Here is an 18,584-nt window from a genome sequence, read left to right on the forward strand (position 1 = left end):
AAACTACTGTACACATACAAGTGATAATGTACATAAAATAAAACACAATTTTATTCAATGTTTTTTCACTGAAGTCATGAAAAGCCACCCACAATTCTTCCCTCAATTTTCAATAATCCTTTAAAAAGAAAGTCAAGATTGGTATTGTAATACAAATAAATGAAAGCAGGGGTATGCAACACAATTTAAATGCCAGGTATTCTATTACTTCTACATTTGAAATTCATTCAAAGTATTTCTTCTAAACACACTTGCTAGCACAAGAATCTGTAGTATGTAATTTACCTCTGTGATTTCAGGAAATTCATCTTCACTCTCAATTAATTTATGACCTTTCTTTTCTGTTTCTTGGGTGATCGTGACAGGGATCTCCTTTTCAAGTGGTACACGAAGATGCAGTTCTACTGAATCATGTACTGAATGTTCCTGTTCCTGCAATCTCTGCAAAAAAGAAATTTAGAGTTAAGTAGGATAAGGAAAACTACTACTTTTCTACATACACTGAGCAGGACCAGCTGGAGAGACCAAGGACATCCACCAATCATATATAATGTTATACAACCATAACATCTTGCAATTACAATACCTTTGATCCCAAGCCATGTAATCTTCCAAATTAGTTTCAACTTGGATATGTTATTTATTTACAACCTTATCTCTAATTGTTCGTTTACCTGGTTTTGAAGCTGTAATGCTAGTGCTTTCTGCTCTTCAATCTGGCGCAATCTCTCCCGTGCTCGAGAATCATAAACACTAGTTCTAGGAGATGAAAAGGAATGGGACAAAAGTGCAGACCACTGTGTTAGCATCAGGCACATTGTTAATGAACGATGAGCATTAAATATAAACCCTGATACATAAAGTCTAAAATCCATACACTAAACTTATCGTTACACTACACTTATATTTTAAGACAAGTGAAACCAGGTAGTGTTATTAAAATTATCCTATTTTTATTGAAATGATGAATTTTTTTTGCTAAATGGGAACAAAGTGACTTTTGTGGATATTTGCAAATGTGTAGTCTCTTTTTTCCTTTAAGCATACTTATAAGATTATGGAGAAAATGAAGCTTCATTCTAGAAACTCAAAAATAAGACTGAACCCCAAAGGAGCAAATAATATAAGATATAACTGAGGTTTCAATTCAAATATTTATGATCCAAAAGAAAAAAATATGAGTTTTTTTCCCCTAAAAAAAATTAGTAAGGCCAGGGATTTGGATAACTCAAAGTTACTGAAAAATGGAGACTAAAAACTCAATAATTTTGCAAATTCCAGAAATGTGAATTATTCAATAAATTAGTTTTATCAATGTGAAAATAAGGGCATTTATTTTCCTTTCTATGTAATACCTAACTGAAAGTTCTCCAATCCAATTTAATTTCAGTAATTGTTAGATATTTAACAAACCTAAGCAAAGACATGTCCCAACCCCAATAGGTTCTAAGAACCCAACAACTTAAAAGTTGTTTTATAAATAAATATTAAATAGGGAATCTTTACTGATTAAATATAGGAGGGGTGATTGGCTAATTGACTACTTCTAACTGGAAAGGAAGTGATGGAGAAGGAAATTAACCAACCAAAATTAACAACTTACAATTCTTTGATCCACAGCTCTGCCTGAAAAAAAGTAGGACTATGGGTGGAGAAAAAGATATGACAAATGAGCAGGAGGCTTATAAGAAAATTCAAATATTATCACCAAGAAAACCAATCATTTAAGTAATTTACAAGAATGCTTTATATTTATGCAATAAGTAAAAAGTCCTAAATTACATAAAATAATTGCAACTAGGAACTAAAGGAATACAGGTACAAGTCATTTGCACACATACTAGTTAAAAAGATGACCCAAAGTTTGGCAGAGAAGTTAACTGTAGCATAGCTCTTGTGTGAGAGACCAAAACGATGTGAAAGAGCACATCACATGTCAAGGTAATATACTAGGCTAGATCATTCCTCCTTCCAAATGCTTCAGATTAACAGATTTATTAATGATTTAGTCAAATCTTAGACTTCTTGTCAGTCTACTTGAATCAAAATATTTTCAACTAAATCATACCGCACACTGGAAATCCCCACCCACACAAGAATTCGTATCAAATGGCTAGTGAGTCAATGAATCAAAGTGGAAAATCAGCAATACAACTCTACTCCAAAGATGAGTGACCAGTTCTAGTCCATGCAGCTCTTGTGACAATCCAAATGAATAATGCTTCGCAGAAGAGTCACAGGCATGTTCTCTCTCCTATAGAGCCTCTTGCTCTTCTCAAATGTCGTCATCTCCTTGCCAATCCCTAACTGAAGGATTTCTCAAAGAAACAAACAGAGGAGTGAACACTTTTCCAAAGAAAACTTTTAGATACATAGAACAAGTAAACAAAGGAAAGCATCAAATTGGGAGTTAAGAGACCTAGATCTCCTGGAACAGTCCGATTCACTTTGTGACTTTGACAAAGTCACTTCATTTCCATGGGTCTTAGTTTCAGATTTGTAAAATATGGAAATCAGAGTCCCTGTCAGTTCTTCAATTGGTACAGTCTGTCTTAGTGAAGGCAAGAACAAGGATTCAAGAGTTTATCCCTTGCTCCTTAGCCTACCTTTTGAGAATCAGTATTCCCAATCATCCTTAGGCTAGGGTTTGGCAATGACAATGCTGTTCTATTGCCTCACCACTGTCACTGAGGTTAATCAATGGAAAACATACACGTAGTAGCCTATATCCTTGGCACAGTGAATACTGATGTAACAACCAAGATAGAAAGTCAGAGAGATCAATGGTAGCACTGTGAGAGGCCTAGTGTGTGACATTAAAAACAAATGAACATGAAAACACATTTACTGCACAATATAAGGAAGTGATAAGAATTGCCTAGAATTTCATGGTATTGTATCACACTATTAAAGCTTGTCTGCTTCCTTATTAGACCATAAACTTAATGAGGATAGGAATTTTTGTGTTTTGTATTTACTACCATAACCTCTGCACTAAGAGTGTGCTTGGCACACAGCAGGTACTCAGTACTTATTGAAATAAGTAATTGAAATGAATAATGTAAGGGAAAAGTACTGCTCTTCAATGGATCAAGGTATTTGGTGGCTTAAAAAAGTAAAATAAGATTATACATTATTTTTCATATGATTGAAGCACACAGTAATAACTACAAGCACCTACTTAGTGCTCTGTGTGAAATTCTGCTTTAGATGTTTTATAGTAGTTAAGCCTCATGATAATTCTCATACTAGTTAAATCTTAATATTATATGTAATAAGGAATTATTCCTCATAGTGTACAGAAAAGGAAACTGAGGTGCAGAGGATAATCTGTTTTGGAAGTCAGGATTAGAAACTATGTCTGTCTAATTCTGAAGGCTGTGATTTCTTCTCTTGCAATGTGCCTTTTAATAAACCAAAGCCTTAAACCAGTAGGGAGATGATGAATACTTGAGCTACTCAAGAGAGCATTTAAGGCTTTCTAGGAAATGCATGTTTAACAAAGATTTATTTACTAAGTACCTATCATATGCCAGGCATTATCACCATTAGGTTAGTGCAAAAGTATTAGTAATGAACAGACATAGGGATAGAAGTACTAGAAGAAAAGGCTTATGCTGCCTGGAGAAGTCAGAGAAATGTCTTGAGGAAAAAATAACACCTGAGTCAGATTCTGCAAAGCAAAACAAGAACAAGTGGACAAGGAGAGAAAGGAAATTATAGGGATTAGGATCAGCATGTACAATGGCACAAAAATAGGAAATGGAATGGCATATTCTGGGAAATAAGGGCAGATCTTCACTGTGAGACCTTAACCAAGAGGCAGTGGTGGGAGATTAAGAATAAAGAGCCAATCAACCAAGTCTTGAGAGAGCAGGCTCCAACTGCGATAAACAGCATTAGTCAATCAGCCCTCCCCAACAGACCATTTCTCCTGCCATCTCATTCTTCAGGCATCACCAAGAGAAATCTTCCATAAAGGAAAAGTATACCCAGTAAAGAAACATTAAAGAACTAAAAGCACTCATTTATATGAGAGTGATCTTTTCCCAGGAAAAAATACCTACTTTGTGTACTATGTGTAAAAATACTTTTATAAGTGCTTTTTGAGTATATTAACCTTCATAGCAATTCAAAAAATAGTAAGGTGTTAATACTGGCATTTTCACTGAAAAGGAAACTAAGGTTCAGAAGGATAACTTGTCCAAAGTTACATGATGCCTGGACAAAATCAGAACCCAGGTCTGGGACTCAAGAAAAAAAAAAATGTATAAAGAATAAGAACTCCAAACTCTAAAATCTCCTTGAGAAACTATAACAGAGAGTTTTTCTTTAACTATCTAAAATTCAGGACATATAGGAGAGCTGCAAAGTATAGAAACTGAGATGAGAAAGAATGTTTCACTACTGCTAACTTCTTCAATGGAAATCTGACACTATTATCATTCCAGCAATTGAATTGCTAAAGCCACAGAAAGAGCAATGGCAAAGAAATTGCGGATCTTAAGTAGTAACCCACTGAATTACAAAGCAAAAAGTTTCATATAGAAGTCAAGTATCATAGAAGATCATATTTGAATTGAGATTTAAAAGACAATAAAGACATTCCTGCTTCTTTAGATAGACAAGTTGAGGTAGGGGCTACATACCAGGCAGAAGGAACACTGACTATGAAAGTAAGTAAGGATGTATCACATATAGTTCAGCACGTAATAAGCACAGGAAAGAGTCCCATCTTCCCACATGTCTCCTCCTCTCATGTCCATCATGTCTCCCCTCAAATGTCCCTTTTCAGACTTGCCATGACCACCCAGATAAACAGTGCCCCAGCCTATAAGTTACCCTGCTTTATTTTTCTTCACATTTATCACTACCAGATATAAATGTTTATCTACTCATTCATTATTTGTCCCCCCATCTCTTTCCTTATACTTCTTATAACCAGAATGTAAGTTCCTTGAGTGCAGGGCTTTCATTTTGTTCACTACTGTTAGCCCTAATGTCTGTATTAGGACTTGGCACATAGTAAATGATCAATAAATACTTGTTAAAGGAAAGAACGTGTGACAGGAAGTGCGGTGTGCAGAGGAAATGCTTTGTATACCATATCATGGGAGTTTGGGCTTGACTCTAGTCTGAGAGCCAGCCACTCCTATTGGAATTTAATGAATAATCAGATATGCATTTTAAACAGACCACTCGGGTTGCAGAATGGAAGATAGAAAGAAAAGGCAAAGAATGGATTTGAAACCATGATGGAAGATGGAATGAAGCTCAACAATGAGGCCAGAGGAAGATGACCAATCAGAAAGTCACTGAAATAATTCAAATAACATAGGCAAGAGGTCTGAATTGAGGCAGTTTGACCTTATATTCTGTAACTCTCAGTGAAGAAATTGTGAGTAAGGGGAAGAAAAAGAAAATATGTCAAGAACATCCTTTTTCCAAAGCTTACCTGGGAACTGGAGTCTGGGAATCTTTCACTTTGAGTAAGATCACAGAGTCTGATCCTAAACAAGAAACACACGAGCATATCATTATTAATAAAATCCTACATAGTTATATACTTTAGATGCCTGTAGTCTAAGTTCCCATACTTTGTTATATTCTATTTTCATAAAAATAATGCAGCATAAGGACAAAGATAGGATGGAAGAGACAGAGAGAGAGGCAGGCCCATTTTCACTAAGCCAGAAAGAGGGCTTAGAGAAGAGCATGCCTCACAAAGAAAGCAGTCGTTCTAAAATACAAGCACATAGGCCCTTCATCAACTACTCCCAGGCTCTGCTTAATTCCTGTGCTGCTTCTTTCTGTTCCTGGGGAACAAGAACAAACCAATATTTCTCAAAAGTTTTCAGTTCTTGAACTACCATGAGACTGAATAAGGTGAAAGAAGGGAAGGAGAAACAGAAGGTAGAAAGACAGAAACAGTTATAGAAGTAGCAGAGTCTAAAATGTACAAACTCCATCATTTCATCATTTATTTTCAGTGTTGATAAAGGCAGGAATTGTGTCCTTCTAGACAATCATGTCTTAATCGAAATGATTAGATCTCATTTAGAATACTTATTAAATAGTACAAGAAAAGTAAGGAAACACTTCAATGTACTACAGTATATTTGTTTCAGTTTAGTTGCATCTAACCCTTTGTCATACAACTTATGTGTCTTAGGTTAAAGGCTTTTTTAATGGTAGTTCCCAGTAAATCATCTCACAAAATTTTATAAAGGTTTTCATGAATACATGTAGCTATATAATGATGCCACCAACAATTTTAATCCCCAAGTGAAATTTTAAGAAAGTGAATATCTTAAAAAAAAAAAAAAAAAATCAAACAATCTGAGGAAGGAGGTAAGAGCCTTAGAGAATGATCTATCAAAAGATCCATAATGTCTAACCATTTAACCTAAAACTTGTTTTAAGTTATATACCTAAATACATACTATCATAAACATACACAACACATACCTACAGAAGAGGAAAACTAAGCAAACGAAATTATCCCAGAAAACCTTCATTAACTGGAGTGCAGAGTCTAGATATTTCAGTTAACTGAAACTTAGGTAGAAAACTCATTTTGTTTCTGAAATTTGCTGATAACCATTCTAAAATGCATAAACTTACTACACAGCTTTTTAAAACATTACCTGATTAAGAACTTTTACTTCAATACTTAATTGATGTTCCAAAACTTCAGAGTACTTAATGGTCATTGTAAAGTACTAGAGACAGAGAAAGTACTTAAGTAATTGGGCTGACTGTGTTGACCCTAGACTCTGCTCAGATTACAACCTTGCCTATGATTCACATGGATCCCATCAACAGTTAACTGGCTATTAGGATTGAAAATATAGTTAAACGAGACCAATTTCACCTTCTGATTGTGTATTTGAAGCTGGTAAATGATCTGGCTGATGTAGAAGAGAGTGGTGATGTTGGGGTTGATGGACAGGATCAGAATCTTTGGATCCAAATGCCACAACATCTGGGGCACAAGATGATAAGGAATACACACTGTGGGACAGTTGTTCCTGGGCAGTTAAAATGCTGGCAGATCCAGATGATGAAGTATCAGAGCCAATGATCTGAGCTGCACAAGAGTTTCCATTTTTAAACAGTGAATCTTTCAAAGTATTCTTATTGGAACTAAGACATCGAGACCTAGTAAGAGAAGAATATAGTTTCAATATCAAATGACAAAATGAGAATTAAATTCATTTGAAATATGTTTCTGTGACTCACAGGTGTAAAGGAAAGTGTGTGGTGGGTTTTGCTACAGAAAACTGTTTCCCTGTGACCATCTGTAGCAGCTGTCTGTAAATCTCTCTTTCTTCTTCTTGGACTGTCTATATTAAAAAAAAAAAAAGAAAAAAGAAAGAAAGAAAGAAATCTTAGACACAACCAGTGAAGAAGATTTTTTTTCAAAGCAGCATCTAGATTCCCAGAAGTTCTGCCAAAGTTCAGATAGAATCCCTCAAGATAATTAAGAATTATCCTTAGGGATATTCTAGAAAATTATAAGAAGAGTTAAATGAAATAAATACCAGATACTATACTTTGGAAAATTATGGGACACATATGTAAATAACAATGCAGACAGGCTCTAGGACAAGAAACCAGAAGGCCAGTAGGCAATCACTTTTGAGTCAAATGATAGAATGCCAGAAACAAAATATTTGAGGATCTCTCAATTAGGATTCCAACAAACCCTACAATTCCTGACATCTACTAGAAAAACTATAAGGAAGTGACCAGAAGAGTCAAAATCAGAGTGGGATACCTTGCTGTTTTCTACTTTATCTAATTTTTAAGTATTTTCCAGAGATGGTTTCCATCTCCAAATTTACTCTTCTTCCTAAGCCTCAGTACTGAATTCATTTATTGACTTTGAATACCTACTAAGCACCACTCACTAGAGATACTATACTGAATAAAATAAAATAAAATTCCTGTCCTTGTGGAATTTACATTATACTTAAAAGGAACAGTAAACAAGATTAGTCAGATAGTATGAAAAATTAAAGGGAATAGAAAGTGATGGAAAGGAAAGAGCAAGAACAGGTAAGACCCCTTTAAAAAGGTGGTTATTTCAACAGAAACCTGTATCAAGGTAAGAGGTATGTCATAGAAATTTATAAAAGACTATTCCAGGTTGAAGGATAGCAAACGCAAAGGCCCTGAGACAGGTATGTGCTTAATGTGTTCACGGAAAAGTGAAGTAATGGGGCGCCTGGGAGGTTCAGTTGTTAACCGTCCACCTTCAGCTTGGGTTGTGATCCCAGGCTCCTGGGATCTGGTCCTGCATCAGGCTCCCTGCTCAGCGGGAAGCCTGCTTCTCCCTCTCCTACTCCCCCTGCTTGTGTTCTGACTCTCACTGTCTCTGTCAAATAAATAAAATCTTTAAAAAAAAAAAAAAAAAGGAAAAGTGACATCAGTGTGAATTAGCAGAGCAGTAAGAGAGGTTACTTGGCAGAGAACCAGATTACACATGGACTTGTAACCATAGGAAAACATCTATTCTATACTGATCCCCAGAAGCAGTGGGCTGCATTCACTACAAAGTATGCCCTGATACTTTAAAAAAAAATCTTATATACAGTTTAACACAGCCACTAATCTTCATGAAATAATTTTAATATTTTGTGCCAGGGCTAGCTAGATCCTGCACTATGACATTTCAATGTGCGTAAGCATTTTATTCAGTTATACATGTTCAAAGCAGAATGAAATTAAGCAACTATCTATGCAAAGGCAAACAGACATTAAGTTTTTTTCTTCTTGGTCACTGTTTGCTACATAGTAACTGTCAATCATATTGTCACTATGTTACTGATCTAACAGGATTCACCTTGAACTGTGAAGCATAACAACTCCTTACGAAAAAGAGGTATCCTTAAATTTGAATAGATGAGTAATAAGGTAGAATTAGTTAAGCATTTGGGGGAAAAACAGACCAAAGAGAAAAAACAAATTGCAATTTTCTATATGAAGAAAATAAACTCCTTAATTTTATCCCTTATACATTAATACTGTATTTAAGATGACAGCAGTCCTTTTTCCTATTGTTTGTGAAGAAACGGTCTACAGTATTGGACAGGCACTTCAGTAAGAGCACAAAAGTGATAATGGTTAGCAGGTATACATTATTATCAATCACCAAATCTGTAGGTTTTGGCTGTTGTACTGGGGAGGCCATGAGTATCTGGAAGATAAATTTAAAAGCTGTAATTAAGGGGTGTCTGGGTGGCTCAGATGGTTAAGCCTCTGCCTTCAGCTCAGGTCATGATCTTCAGGTCTTGGGATCGAGCCCCATGTCAGGCTCTCTGCTCAATGGGAAGTCTGCTTCTCCCTGTCCCTCTCCCCCTTCATGCGTGCATATGCTCTCTGTCTCTGTATCTGTCTCAAATGGATAATAATAAAAAAATCTAAAAAAACTTTTTTAAAGCTATAATTAAAATAAATGCCTTTTTATTAAAACCTAAATTTGCTGTAATAAAGGTTCTTTAGGTAGACAGTCTGAAGAATGAAGCATCATTACAGATTATTAGATTGTAAGAGACTGCCAGCCAACTCCATAGTGATCTACATACAGGAAAGCTGTGTTACCTGGCACTTTAACGACTGAAATTTTTGAACGACCACCAAAGTTGATCCCACATTCCCACTACACCAAATAACCTAATTCATAATCCACAATACAATGGGCTTAATAGTAAATTGTTTTCAGGAGGCAGTGACGGAAAATCAGAAGAGTAATACCACCTGGGTCGTGGAAATTAACTCTAAATTAACCAATCATTGTAGTTCATTTCCACTGTCCTACCAAACTAAATTTTAAGAAGGTTTGACTACATTATCACATCATAGGGAGGAAAATAAAGCAGAGAAATTGGTGTAAGAGGTTACTTTGACTACCAAGGGAATGTAAATAAATACCCCCAACACATGAAGACTTCACAAACACACTGAGAACAGTGACATAGAAAGGATCTTTGCCTGTGGTACCCTACAGACTTCAACTGTAAAAAGTTAAAAACACTTCTCTCCTCCCTCACATCACATAGCAATACAGTTTCTTAGAATAAATTTTTAGGGGCGCCTGGGTGGCTCAGTGGGTTAAAGCCTCTGCCTTCAGCTCAGGTCATGATCCCAGGGTCCTGGGATGGAGCCCCGCATTGGGCTCTCTGGTCAGTGGGGGGAGCCTGCTTCCCCTTCCCTCTCTACCTGCCTCTCTGCCTACTTGTGATCTCTGTCTGTTGAATAAATAAATAAATAAATAATAAATGTTTATACTTCTAAATAAAACACGAAGAACCAACGTGCCATTGACTCAGCTAAAGTACATTATCATAAATCTAGATTGATTCAAGGTAATGAACTGATTTTTTTAAATCAATTAAACATACATAAGTCACCCACAGATCATTTTCTCCATCTTTTCAAAGAAAAGCCTCTGTCTAAACCGGAACAGCCTCATAGTCATTAGACACCATAAAATAAACAGGAAGAGATGTTCTGTATTCCGAATAATTATCTGAGGTCTCTTAAAGCCTCATACTTTCAGTTTCAACTATAGTCTAAAAAAGAAATTACAGAAAAAAGGTTAAGAATTTTTCACTGTCCTACATGACAATTTAAAGGTCACAAGAACTTAACTGCTATTTCAGGCAAAGAAAAGATAGTCCTGCAACTCTCTCAAGAACATATATAACATTTGGCTTTACCAAAAGAACATGCAAAAAGGTAAGTCTCTTCAAACTTGAAACACAATTCTTTTTTGGAGCATCTGGTACTAAAAAGTAAAAGAAAACATCTTTCTCTATACATTACTTATTAAGCTATTTCTACTGAATAAGCAAATTAGGAAATTAAGAGGAAAGGAAGTAATAAGTGGATAATATGTTAAAGTAAAAGAAATTGGCTAATATTATGTTTTAAACATAATAAAGGACAAGGAAAGTTTAAAACCACATAAAGGTAAATAAGGTGCTGAATTCTATTTTTTAAAAAATGTGGCAGATTCTTGCACTTAGATGCTTGTTAAGAGTCTCCATAAAACTGTCTGTAAAATTATAAAAATCTAACAGAGAACAATAAAACCTTTCAATATAAATTACTCAAATAACTTCATAAATCTCCTTTGATTCTGTTTTAAGTAATAGCTTTATACAATTATACAATTAACATAAATTTCAATTATCCAAAGTGCATAGTTCAACAACTTTCTGTTTTTAAGCCCAAAATTCTTGGTTATAACAAAATTGTAAAGTTTGTTTGGTTTTGTTTTTAAAGACTAAAACCACCAGTGTCATCTATTAAGGAAGTCCAACATCTTAAAATGTTGTTCAATATGTTGCAGAGAAGCATGCCTGGAAACAACATATATATGAAAAGAAACTTGAGTTTTTACTGTTTTACATTTTAAAAATCCCTAGTATTTTCTCTTTCCCAATCAGAAATCCATATCCTCTAAACAGTGTTAGTTATATTAGAGATATTCTATATCTGTACTGTCCAATACGGTAGCCACTAGCAATATGTCTGATATGGTAGCCACTAGCAATATGTGTACTTGAAATATGGCTAGTGTGACTGAAAAACAAAATCTTTATCTTATTTTAACTGAACTATTATAAGTAGTGCACAGGACTAGTGGTTACCCTATTTGATAGTACAGTTCTTTAATGATGTCCTTAAATCAGCCATTAGCCAAGTGGTGGTCCAGTCACCACTTACATATTTCCAAATTCTTCTTTATTCTCTTTAAACTCCTGTTGTAAGGCTGAACAGTAAAGTGGTAACAACATCATGTTATTTTTATAGATTTAGATTCCTGAAAGTGATAAATCCAGCAGTAAAATCAATACTTAACTTTCCTTCTTTAACATAAGCAACTGCTTCTCCCTTGGAGATCTCAGTATTTCCATGGAAAGTAACTTTTCTTCCACTTTGTGAGCTCCCCACCAGTAAATTCTTTATTTCCGGGTGGCGGGGGGGGAAGTATTTTGTTTTAATCTAGATTATCCATACTATCTGAGACTAAATATCTAAATAATCTGTTGATACTCTGATTTAATAAAGTTTGGTCCTATATTTTGTCTTACTAGTATTATATGGGTAATGTGGTATTTCTGTACTAAAAGCGAGTCACTTTTCATAGCAGAATATAGACCTACAAACAACTGGTTGACTCCAAATTTTCTGCATCTCTTGTTGCGTGGGATAGGTTCAGTCCCTGCCATTTTCTTGGCACTGTAGAAGGAAGGGGAACTCCAGTTTCATGTCCTTTAGTGGGCCAGCCTGGGGCTGGGAGGGCTGAATATAATCTAGCTGGCCCAAGTCCTCAGGTGGAGGTAGAAGTGAAAAGAGGAGGGGCTGAGTGGTTCAAAGGACTGCTTGGCTAGTGGGTGAATGGTGGGCTTACAACAAACACAGATAATCTTAAGGATGCCATGATCTCAGCGGCAGCCATGGGAGGTAGGGGAGGCTTGGGGGACAATATCCAGCCACCACACTGCTGCCGTCTTCTTCCCCACAAGTCTCTCTGTAGCCTGCAGGCTGCCTAGGCTCCAGCAGAAGCACAACCCCAGTAATCTAAAAATATTTAAGTAATAACTAACACATACATGGTACTAAATTTAGTAGTACAAAAGTAAAAAATAAATCTCACTTTTATAACTGTTGCTCAGTTCTCATCACCAAAGGCAACTGCTGCCAGTTTCTTCTCTACCCTTTCTCTACTAAATATGATTTACTAGTTCTGTCGCCCTCTGCTTAATTTTTCAGATTCAATACAAACATAAAAACAAACAGAATGTATAAGATTTTCACTAACCATGTCACAAATAATCACGTTTTGCCACTTAAAAGATCTTCATTATGAAATTAATTATTTAGCATGAAATGCTGTATTCTTGACTCTCCAATCTGTAAGCTCCAACGGGCTGGAAACACACCACTGTGTTGTATAACAGGAAGCATACCAGACTAGACTCCTGAAGACCTGGGCTGTAGAATAGCCAGGTCTTTTACTAGCTGTGTGACCTCTGACCTCCACTCTCCTAATGTGTTTAAAATGTGGGTATTACCTCATCTCTACCTATTTCACAGGATTAAAATGATTCAACATAATAATACATGTGAAAAGCATACTGGAAACTCTATAGGCTACATAACTGTAAGGTATTGTTATTTATTTGTATCCTCATAGCAAGCAGTCCAAAGCTGACTAGATGCGTAATAAATATTTAACAGATATGAGCACATTCTCTGCCACATAAATTATATGCCATATTATATTTACAGAATTCATCTTTTTTTCCTTTAGGTTTTTTCCTTTAGGTTTATGCATATAACAACCAAAGTGTCAACAAAATATCTTTCTTTGAGGGAATATCTATGATCTCAAAGATATTCTTACTCATAATGAAGGGACATAAATTATTTAGCTGGCTTCTTGATTTTCCTTTTATAGTGAGGGAAAATTGTCCTAATAAGAAATAAGGGCCAGTATTTTACCAAATCCAGCAAGTTAACAGTTTTGTCACAAGAAACACAAGTTGAGGAAGGGTCCAAAAGAACAGAGATAGTTTGATGTATGAGAAGTAATTTAGAAAATACTGAAAATTAAGTCTGCTCTTTAACAAGAATTGAAAGCAGTAAGAGAAATGATGAAGTCCTGCTAAAATCTCTAATTTCTTTAGCACAGATGACAGCACTCAAAAATTTAAGAAAGAAAAGGCACAGAAAGGATTAAGTAAATGGAATGGTTAATAAACATCTACATCAGAGGGAATGAATGGCTAGGGACAGGGAAAAAGATTCTAACCTTTAGCAGCCTTTGTTGCAGGTTTTCCTTACCTCTTCTGCTGTACTAACATGTCGCCTCTGCATTTTCTTGGGGCTCAAAAGGTTTCGACGACATGAACCACTCCAAGATGGACTTGGAACAGGCTTAATAGGAAAAGATTTTTCATATGCAGACACATGGCAGTGATGGTTTGACTTTCCCGTAAAAGTGTTTGATAATCCACTAAAAAAAAAAAACAAAACACACGCACACACACACACACAAAAACCAGAGTTTGTAAGAAAAGAATAAGAAAATCAAACCTAGTGATTTTTACTTCCAAGAAATAACAAAAACAACCAAAGTGTCAACAAAACCAACACCAGTAGAATGAGGGGTGTACCATTTGAGGGAAATATACAAGAAATGATCCATAGATTGCTCCATCAGATTCTGCCATACTGTAATTATCAAACACCTAAAATTGTATTTCTTGGCTTTACAGTTCCTTTGGTCAGGAACCAAAGACCTGTGCATTATGACAACAAGTTTATCACATTAGATTTCTTTAGAAAATCTGGGTCTGAAGGATCTAACATACACTTTCTATTTACTTGCTGCTGAAGGATCTAACATACACTTTCTATTCACTTGCCCTTCAAAGCAAGTACTTGCTGCACTTTCTATTTACTTGCCTCCTCCCCCAGTCCTTTGGAGGGACTTACTTTAAGATTAAATATGCAAAGATGGATAAAGCTGAAGCCTTTCAATGAAGCTTTTAAACTGACTTTTAAAATTTCCTTAAAAAACCAACAGATGGCTCCCTTCCTTCATTAAAAACAACCAGAAGGCTTTCTCCTAGGTTACATCACTCTCTCAATTCTTCTGGCCCATTTACCTCCTCTGAAGGAGAATTTTGTTTTTGCTTCTTTAAATTGTTTGTGCCCCCCAAAGAATGGGGAAAAAACTGGCAGGAAAAATACTTTTGTGAACTTAAAACCCTGTCTTATCTCTAAGACTAGATTAATAATTTAAAGTTCTTTCTATGTGGTCTTTTTCATCTGTTATTGCCCTGCAAGGATGAGCTACTTGCTCTCAGCATACTGATTTTTCTCTTTTTCTTTTCTTTCTGGTTGAGGATGCAAAACAGAGATACACAGCCAACTAAGCCAAATTATGGAAGCAACTCTTTAAGTCAGTACTTTTGGTCTGGTTCCAAATGAAATCAGACTAGGTGTAAAAAAAATCAAAAAGTACATATATGCTCTCTCAAAAGGGGAAAAAAAAAAGAGAGAGACAAATCAAGAAACAGACTCTTAATTATACAGAACAAACTAATGGCTACCAGAGAAGAGGTGGATAGGAGAGAGAGGTGAAACAGGTGATGGGGATTAAGGAGTGTACCGTTTTAATGAGCAGGGGGGAAGATATGTGGAAGTATTGAATCACTATATTGTACACCTGAAACTAATATAATGCTGTATGTTAACTGGAATTAAAATAAACTTAAAATCACTTAAATGCTCTGTATCTCTACAAATTACAATGGTTTCTATGTATGTTAGAGTGGAGAAGGAATCAAGGAGTCAGAATTCCAGGCTTACTTCCTTAGGATGGGTGGATGCTGCTACAAAAAGAAGGCAAGGGCACTATAATTTGGTGAAGATCTAATGAATTCCCCGCAATGCCTTTTGCATTGCTGCTTTCTAGAGTGCATGTGTGTTTAATGCAAAAGTCTTCCTTCTAAACAAAAACCAGTGGGAGGGTATCTTGCAATGCCAGAAAGCAAGTATGCTACCTACAATTAAAGAGATTGGGCCAGACAGCAGTGAGCCTGAAGGAGCTCCTGGTGGCCAAAGCTGTAAGAATGTGAACATTAAAAGAGTAATGATTCTAGTGGACAGGAACACACTGAATCTGGAATGACACTAAAGAAGAACAGAAAACCTCATCTGAAGCACATGAAGTGGTTATTAAAAGAAAAAAAGACCAAAAAAGACACCTACTTTGAAAAACTGGTTATGAAAAAAGAAGAGCTAATCCTATCGCTTGTCTTCCCAGTAGATGGGAAGGGTATCCCATCAGGGTAACCAAACAACTCTACCTAATATGGAAAAAACCCCTCCCCTTCAAAGCAGAATGAAAACAAATACAGAAGAAATGGTTAACACTGGAAAAGTACTATTTCAGTAACTCTAATAAAACTATTAATAGGTCAAAGAAGGTTAAAAGGCACCAACTTCAAAATATAAAATAAGTAAGTCCTGGAAATGTAATGTATAAAATGATGACTACAATTAATAATACTGGGGTGCCTGGATGGCTCAGTGAGTTAAGTCTCCACCTTCAGCTCAGGTCATGATCTCAGTCAGGGTCCTGGGATCGAGCCCCACATTGGGCTCTCTGCTCAGCAGGGAACCTGCTCCCCCACCCCCACCTGCCTCTCTGCCTTCTTATGATATCTCCCTCTATCAAATAACTAACTAAAATCTTTAAAAAAATAATACTGTATTGCTTATTTATAAGTTGTTAAGAGAATAGGTCTTAAAAGTTCTCATCAGAAGAAAAAACTATTTTATAACTACACATGACAACAGATGTTAACTAGACTTACTGAGGTCATTTTGCAATATATACAAATATTGAATCATTATGTTATATACCTAAAGCTAATATAATGTATGTCAATCTCACCTTAATTTTAAAAAATTATCAGGTAAGGATTATCAATTGATATGAGTAACTATAAGGCTGATGTGAAATTGGTCATGAATAAAATTGCCCAAGTAACATCATTTAGATTACATTCTAGTCATCACAAGGGGGAAAAAAAAACTAAGTGTACAAGAGGACCACATTGTTATCTCCCTAATCCAGAGGTCAATCCAGTATCACTGATGAGGAGAAACAGATTTGTAGATTTTCTAATGTGATATAACAAAGCACTAGCTTTTATTCAAGACAAAGATCTAGTTTACAAAAAAAAATACAGAGGAGAGATGACAAAATAATACTATGAGGAAGAAACCTATCAAACCCAAAAGGTGAAACAGGCAGAAAAAGTCATGTCATAAGAAAAAGGGGCTGGGGCGCCTGGGTGGCTCAGTGGGTTGAGCCGCTGCCTTCGGCTTGGGTCATGATCTCAGGGTCCTGGGATCGAGTCCCGCATCGGGCTCTCTGCTCAGCAGGGAGCTTGCTTCCTTCTCTCTCTGCCTGCCTCTCAGTGTACTTGTAATTTTTCTCTGTCAAATAAATAAATAAATAAAAATCTTTAAAAAAAAAAAAAAGAAAAGAAAAAGGGGCTGTTCTAGATTTAAGAGACTTAAAAGCAATAACTACCACATTGAAAAAAATGCATGTAAATGCAGAGAAAAATATCTGAAAAGATATGTACTGGATATTACAGAGGTGATCTCTCACTGGTGGAAATGACGTTTTTACATTTTATTTTTTATAAAGCACATGTATTTGTTTCTATAATACTGTTATTTAACAGTATGGCCTTATAGTATAGTTAAAAAAAAAAAAAAGCAACTTGCCAAATGATACATATAGAAAATTTTAATGAAAACAAAATAGCACTATACATTTCATAGTATACGTGGCCTACTATATAGGAGGAAAAAAAAGAAAAAAGAAAAAAAAACCAAACGCATAGGGAAAGGTTTGGAAGGAAACACACCAAGGGGAGGGGAATAAGATTGTGAGGAATGGTCAAGCATCTTTAGTTTTAATGGCAACCTTTTAACTTTTACAATATGAATGCATTAATGAATTCTTGTGTAATTTAAAAATATATTAAGTGGGGAAGACCAGCCCTGGGAGTACTGACACATTTCCAAAGTCCATGTGCTAATAATCACAAAATAAAAAAGTCATCTCATTGGTTTCTATCAACACCAGAAAGCTTAGCCTAAGCAGGAAATTAAATGACCCCACATTCCTAAAATCCACCATCACAGTAAAATTTAAGAAGTCATAAATAATATTTTAAAAAAGAAATATTTTACTAATAAAGTTCCTGAGGGAGAAGTTTCTAAGCCAAACTTCATCTGTCTTTAATGATCAGTATAAGCTTGGTGAGGGAATAGGCAGCCCTTAAGACATTGGGCTAAAAAGGAAGAAGCTCTTTGTAATTCTGTTTTCGAAGAAAAGAAGTTTAGGTCCAATTGACTAAGGCCATAAGATACAGAACTTCTTTGGTTTAAGCCAGGTCTCTGCTCATGGGAGAGCCTATAAAATGTACTGATTTCTTTGCTACTGAAGTTGTAAAAACTGAACTATTTCCACTTTAAGATTCAAAATTTTGGAATAATACTCATATGCACCAAGATTTCCCTCCAAACTCTCCTCTAATGAGAAACTTTGGCTGTCACCAAAACTCAGCACCAGGTAAATTAAAAGTTGAAGGTTTAAAATGGATTTGTCCATATTTTCACAGTTTAAAGTTCAGAAACAGTGTTACTCCTTTAAAATGCCAACATTGGGGCCCCTAGGTGGCTCAGCTGGTTAAGCATCTGCCTTCAGGTCAGGTCATGATCCCAGGGTCCTGGGATCGAGCCCCATGCTAGGCTCCCTGCTCAGTGGAGAGCTTGCTTGCATCTGCCTGCAGGTCTCTGCCTGCAGCTCTGCCTACTTGTGTTTTCTATCTCTCTGTCAAATAAATAAATAAAATCCTAAAAAAATCAAACAAACAATAAAATGCCAATGTTGAGTTGCTCCCCACAATTCTGGGGCAGCAGTTCTTTCTGCCCACGGGTTCTGTCCCTATGCTTTAATAAAACCACCGTATTGC

At 35.8% G+C, this 18,584-nt stretch overlaps 1 protein-coding gene across 2 annotated transcripts in view; it reads right to left on the bottom strand.

Annotated features, from left to right (window-relative positions):
• The window catches only part of SENP1 (SUMO specific peptidase 1), a 48,659-nt gene that overhangs the window by 16,793 nt on the left and 13,282 nt on the right, over window positions 1–18,584 (bottom strand). For both annotated transcript variants that reach the window (XM_059402989.1, XM_059402990.1), the window contains exons 6-12: window positions 13,861–14,032; window positions 7,243–7,346; window positions 6,875–7,161; window positions 5,456–5,510; window positions 1,604–1,642; window positions 675–759; window positions 286–441 (exon numbers count right to left, since the gene is read on the bottom strand). In XM_059402989.1, the coding sequence (XP_059258972.1) occupies window positions 286–441; window positions 675–759; window positions 1,604–1,642; window positions 5,456–5,510; window positions 6,875–7,161; window positions 7,243–7,346; window positions 13,861–14,032 (898 nt within the window). The remainder of the gene's footprint in view (window positions 1–285; window positions 442–674; window positions 760–1,603; window positions 1,643–5,455; window positions 5,511–6,874; window positions 7,162–7,242; window positions 7,347–13,860; window positions 14,033–18,584) is intronic.

The sequence above is a fragment of the Mustela nigripes genome, chromosome 6, assembly GCF_022355385.1.
Source record: "Mustela nigripes isolate SB6536 chromosome 6, MUSNIG.SB6536, whole genome shotgun sequence".
Lineage (NCBI taxonomy): Eukaryota > Metazoa > Chordata > Mammalia > Carnivora > Mustelidae > Mustela > Mustela nigripes.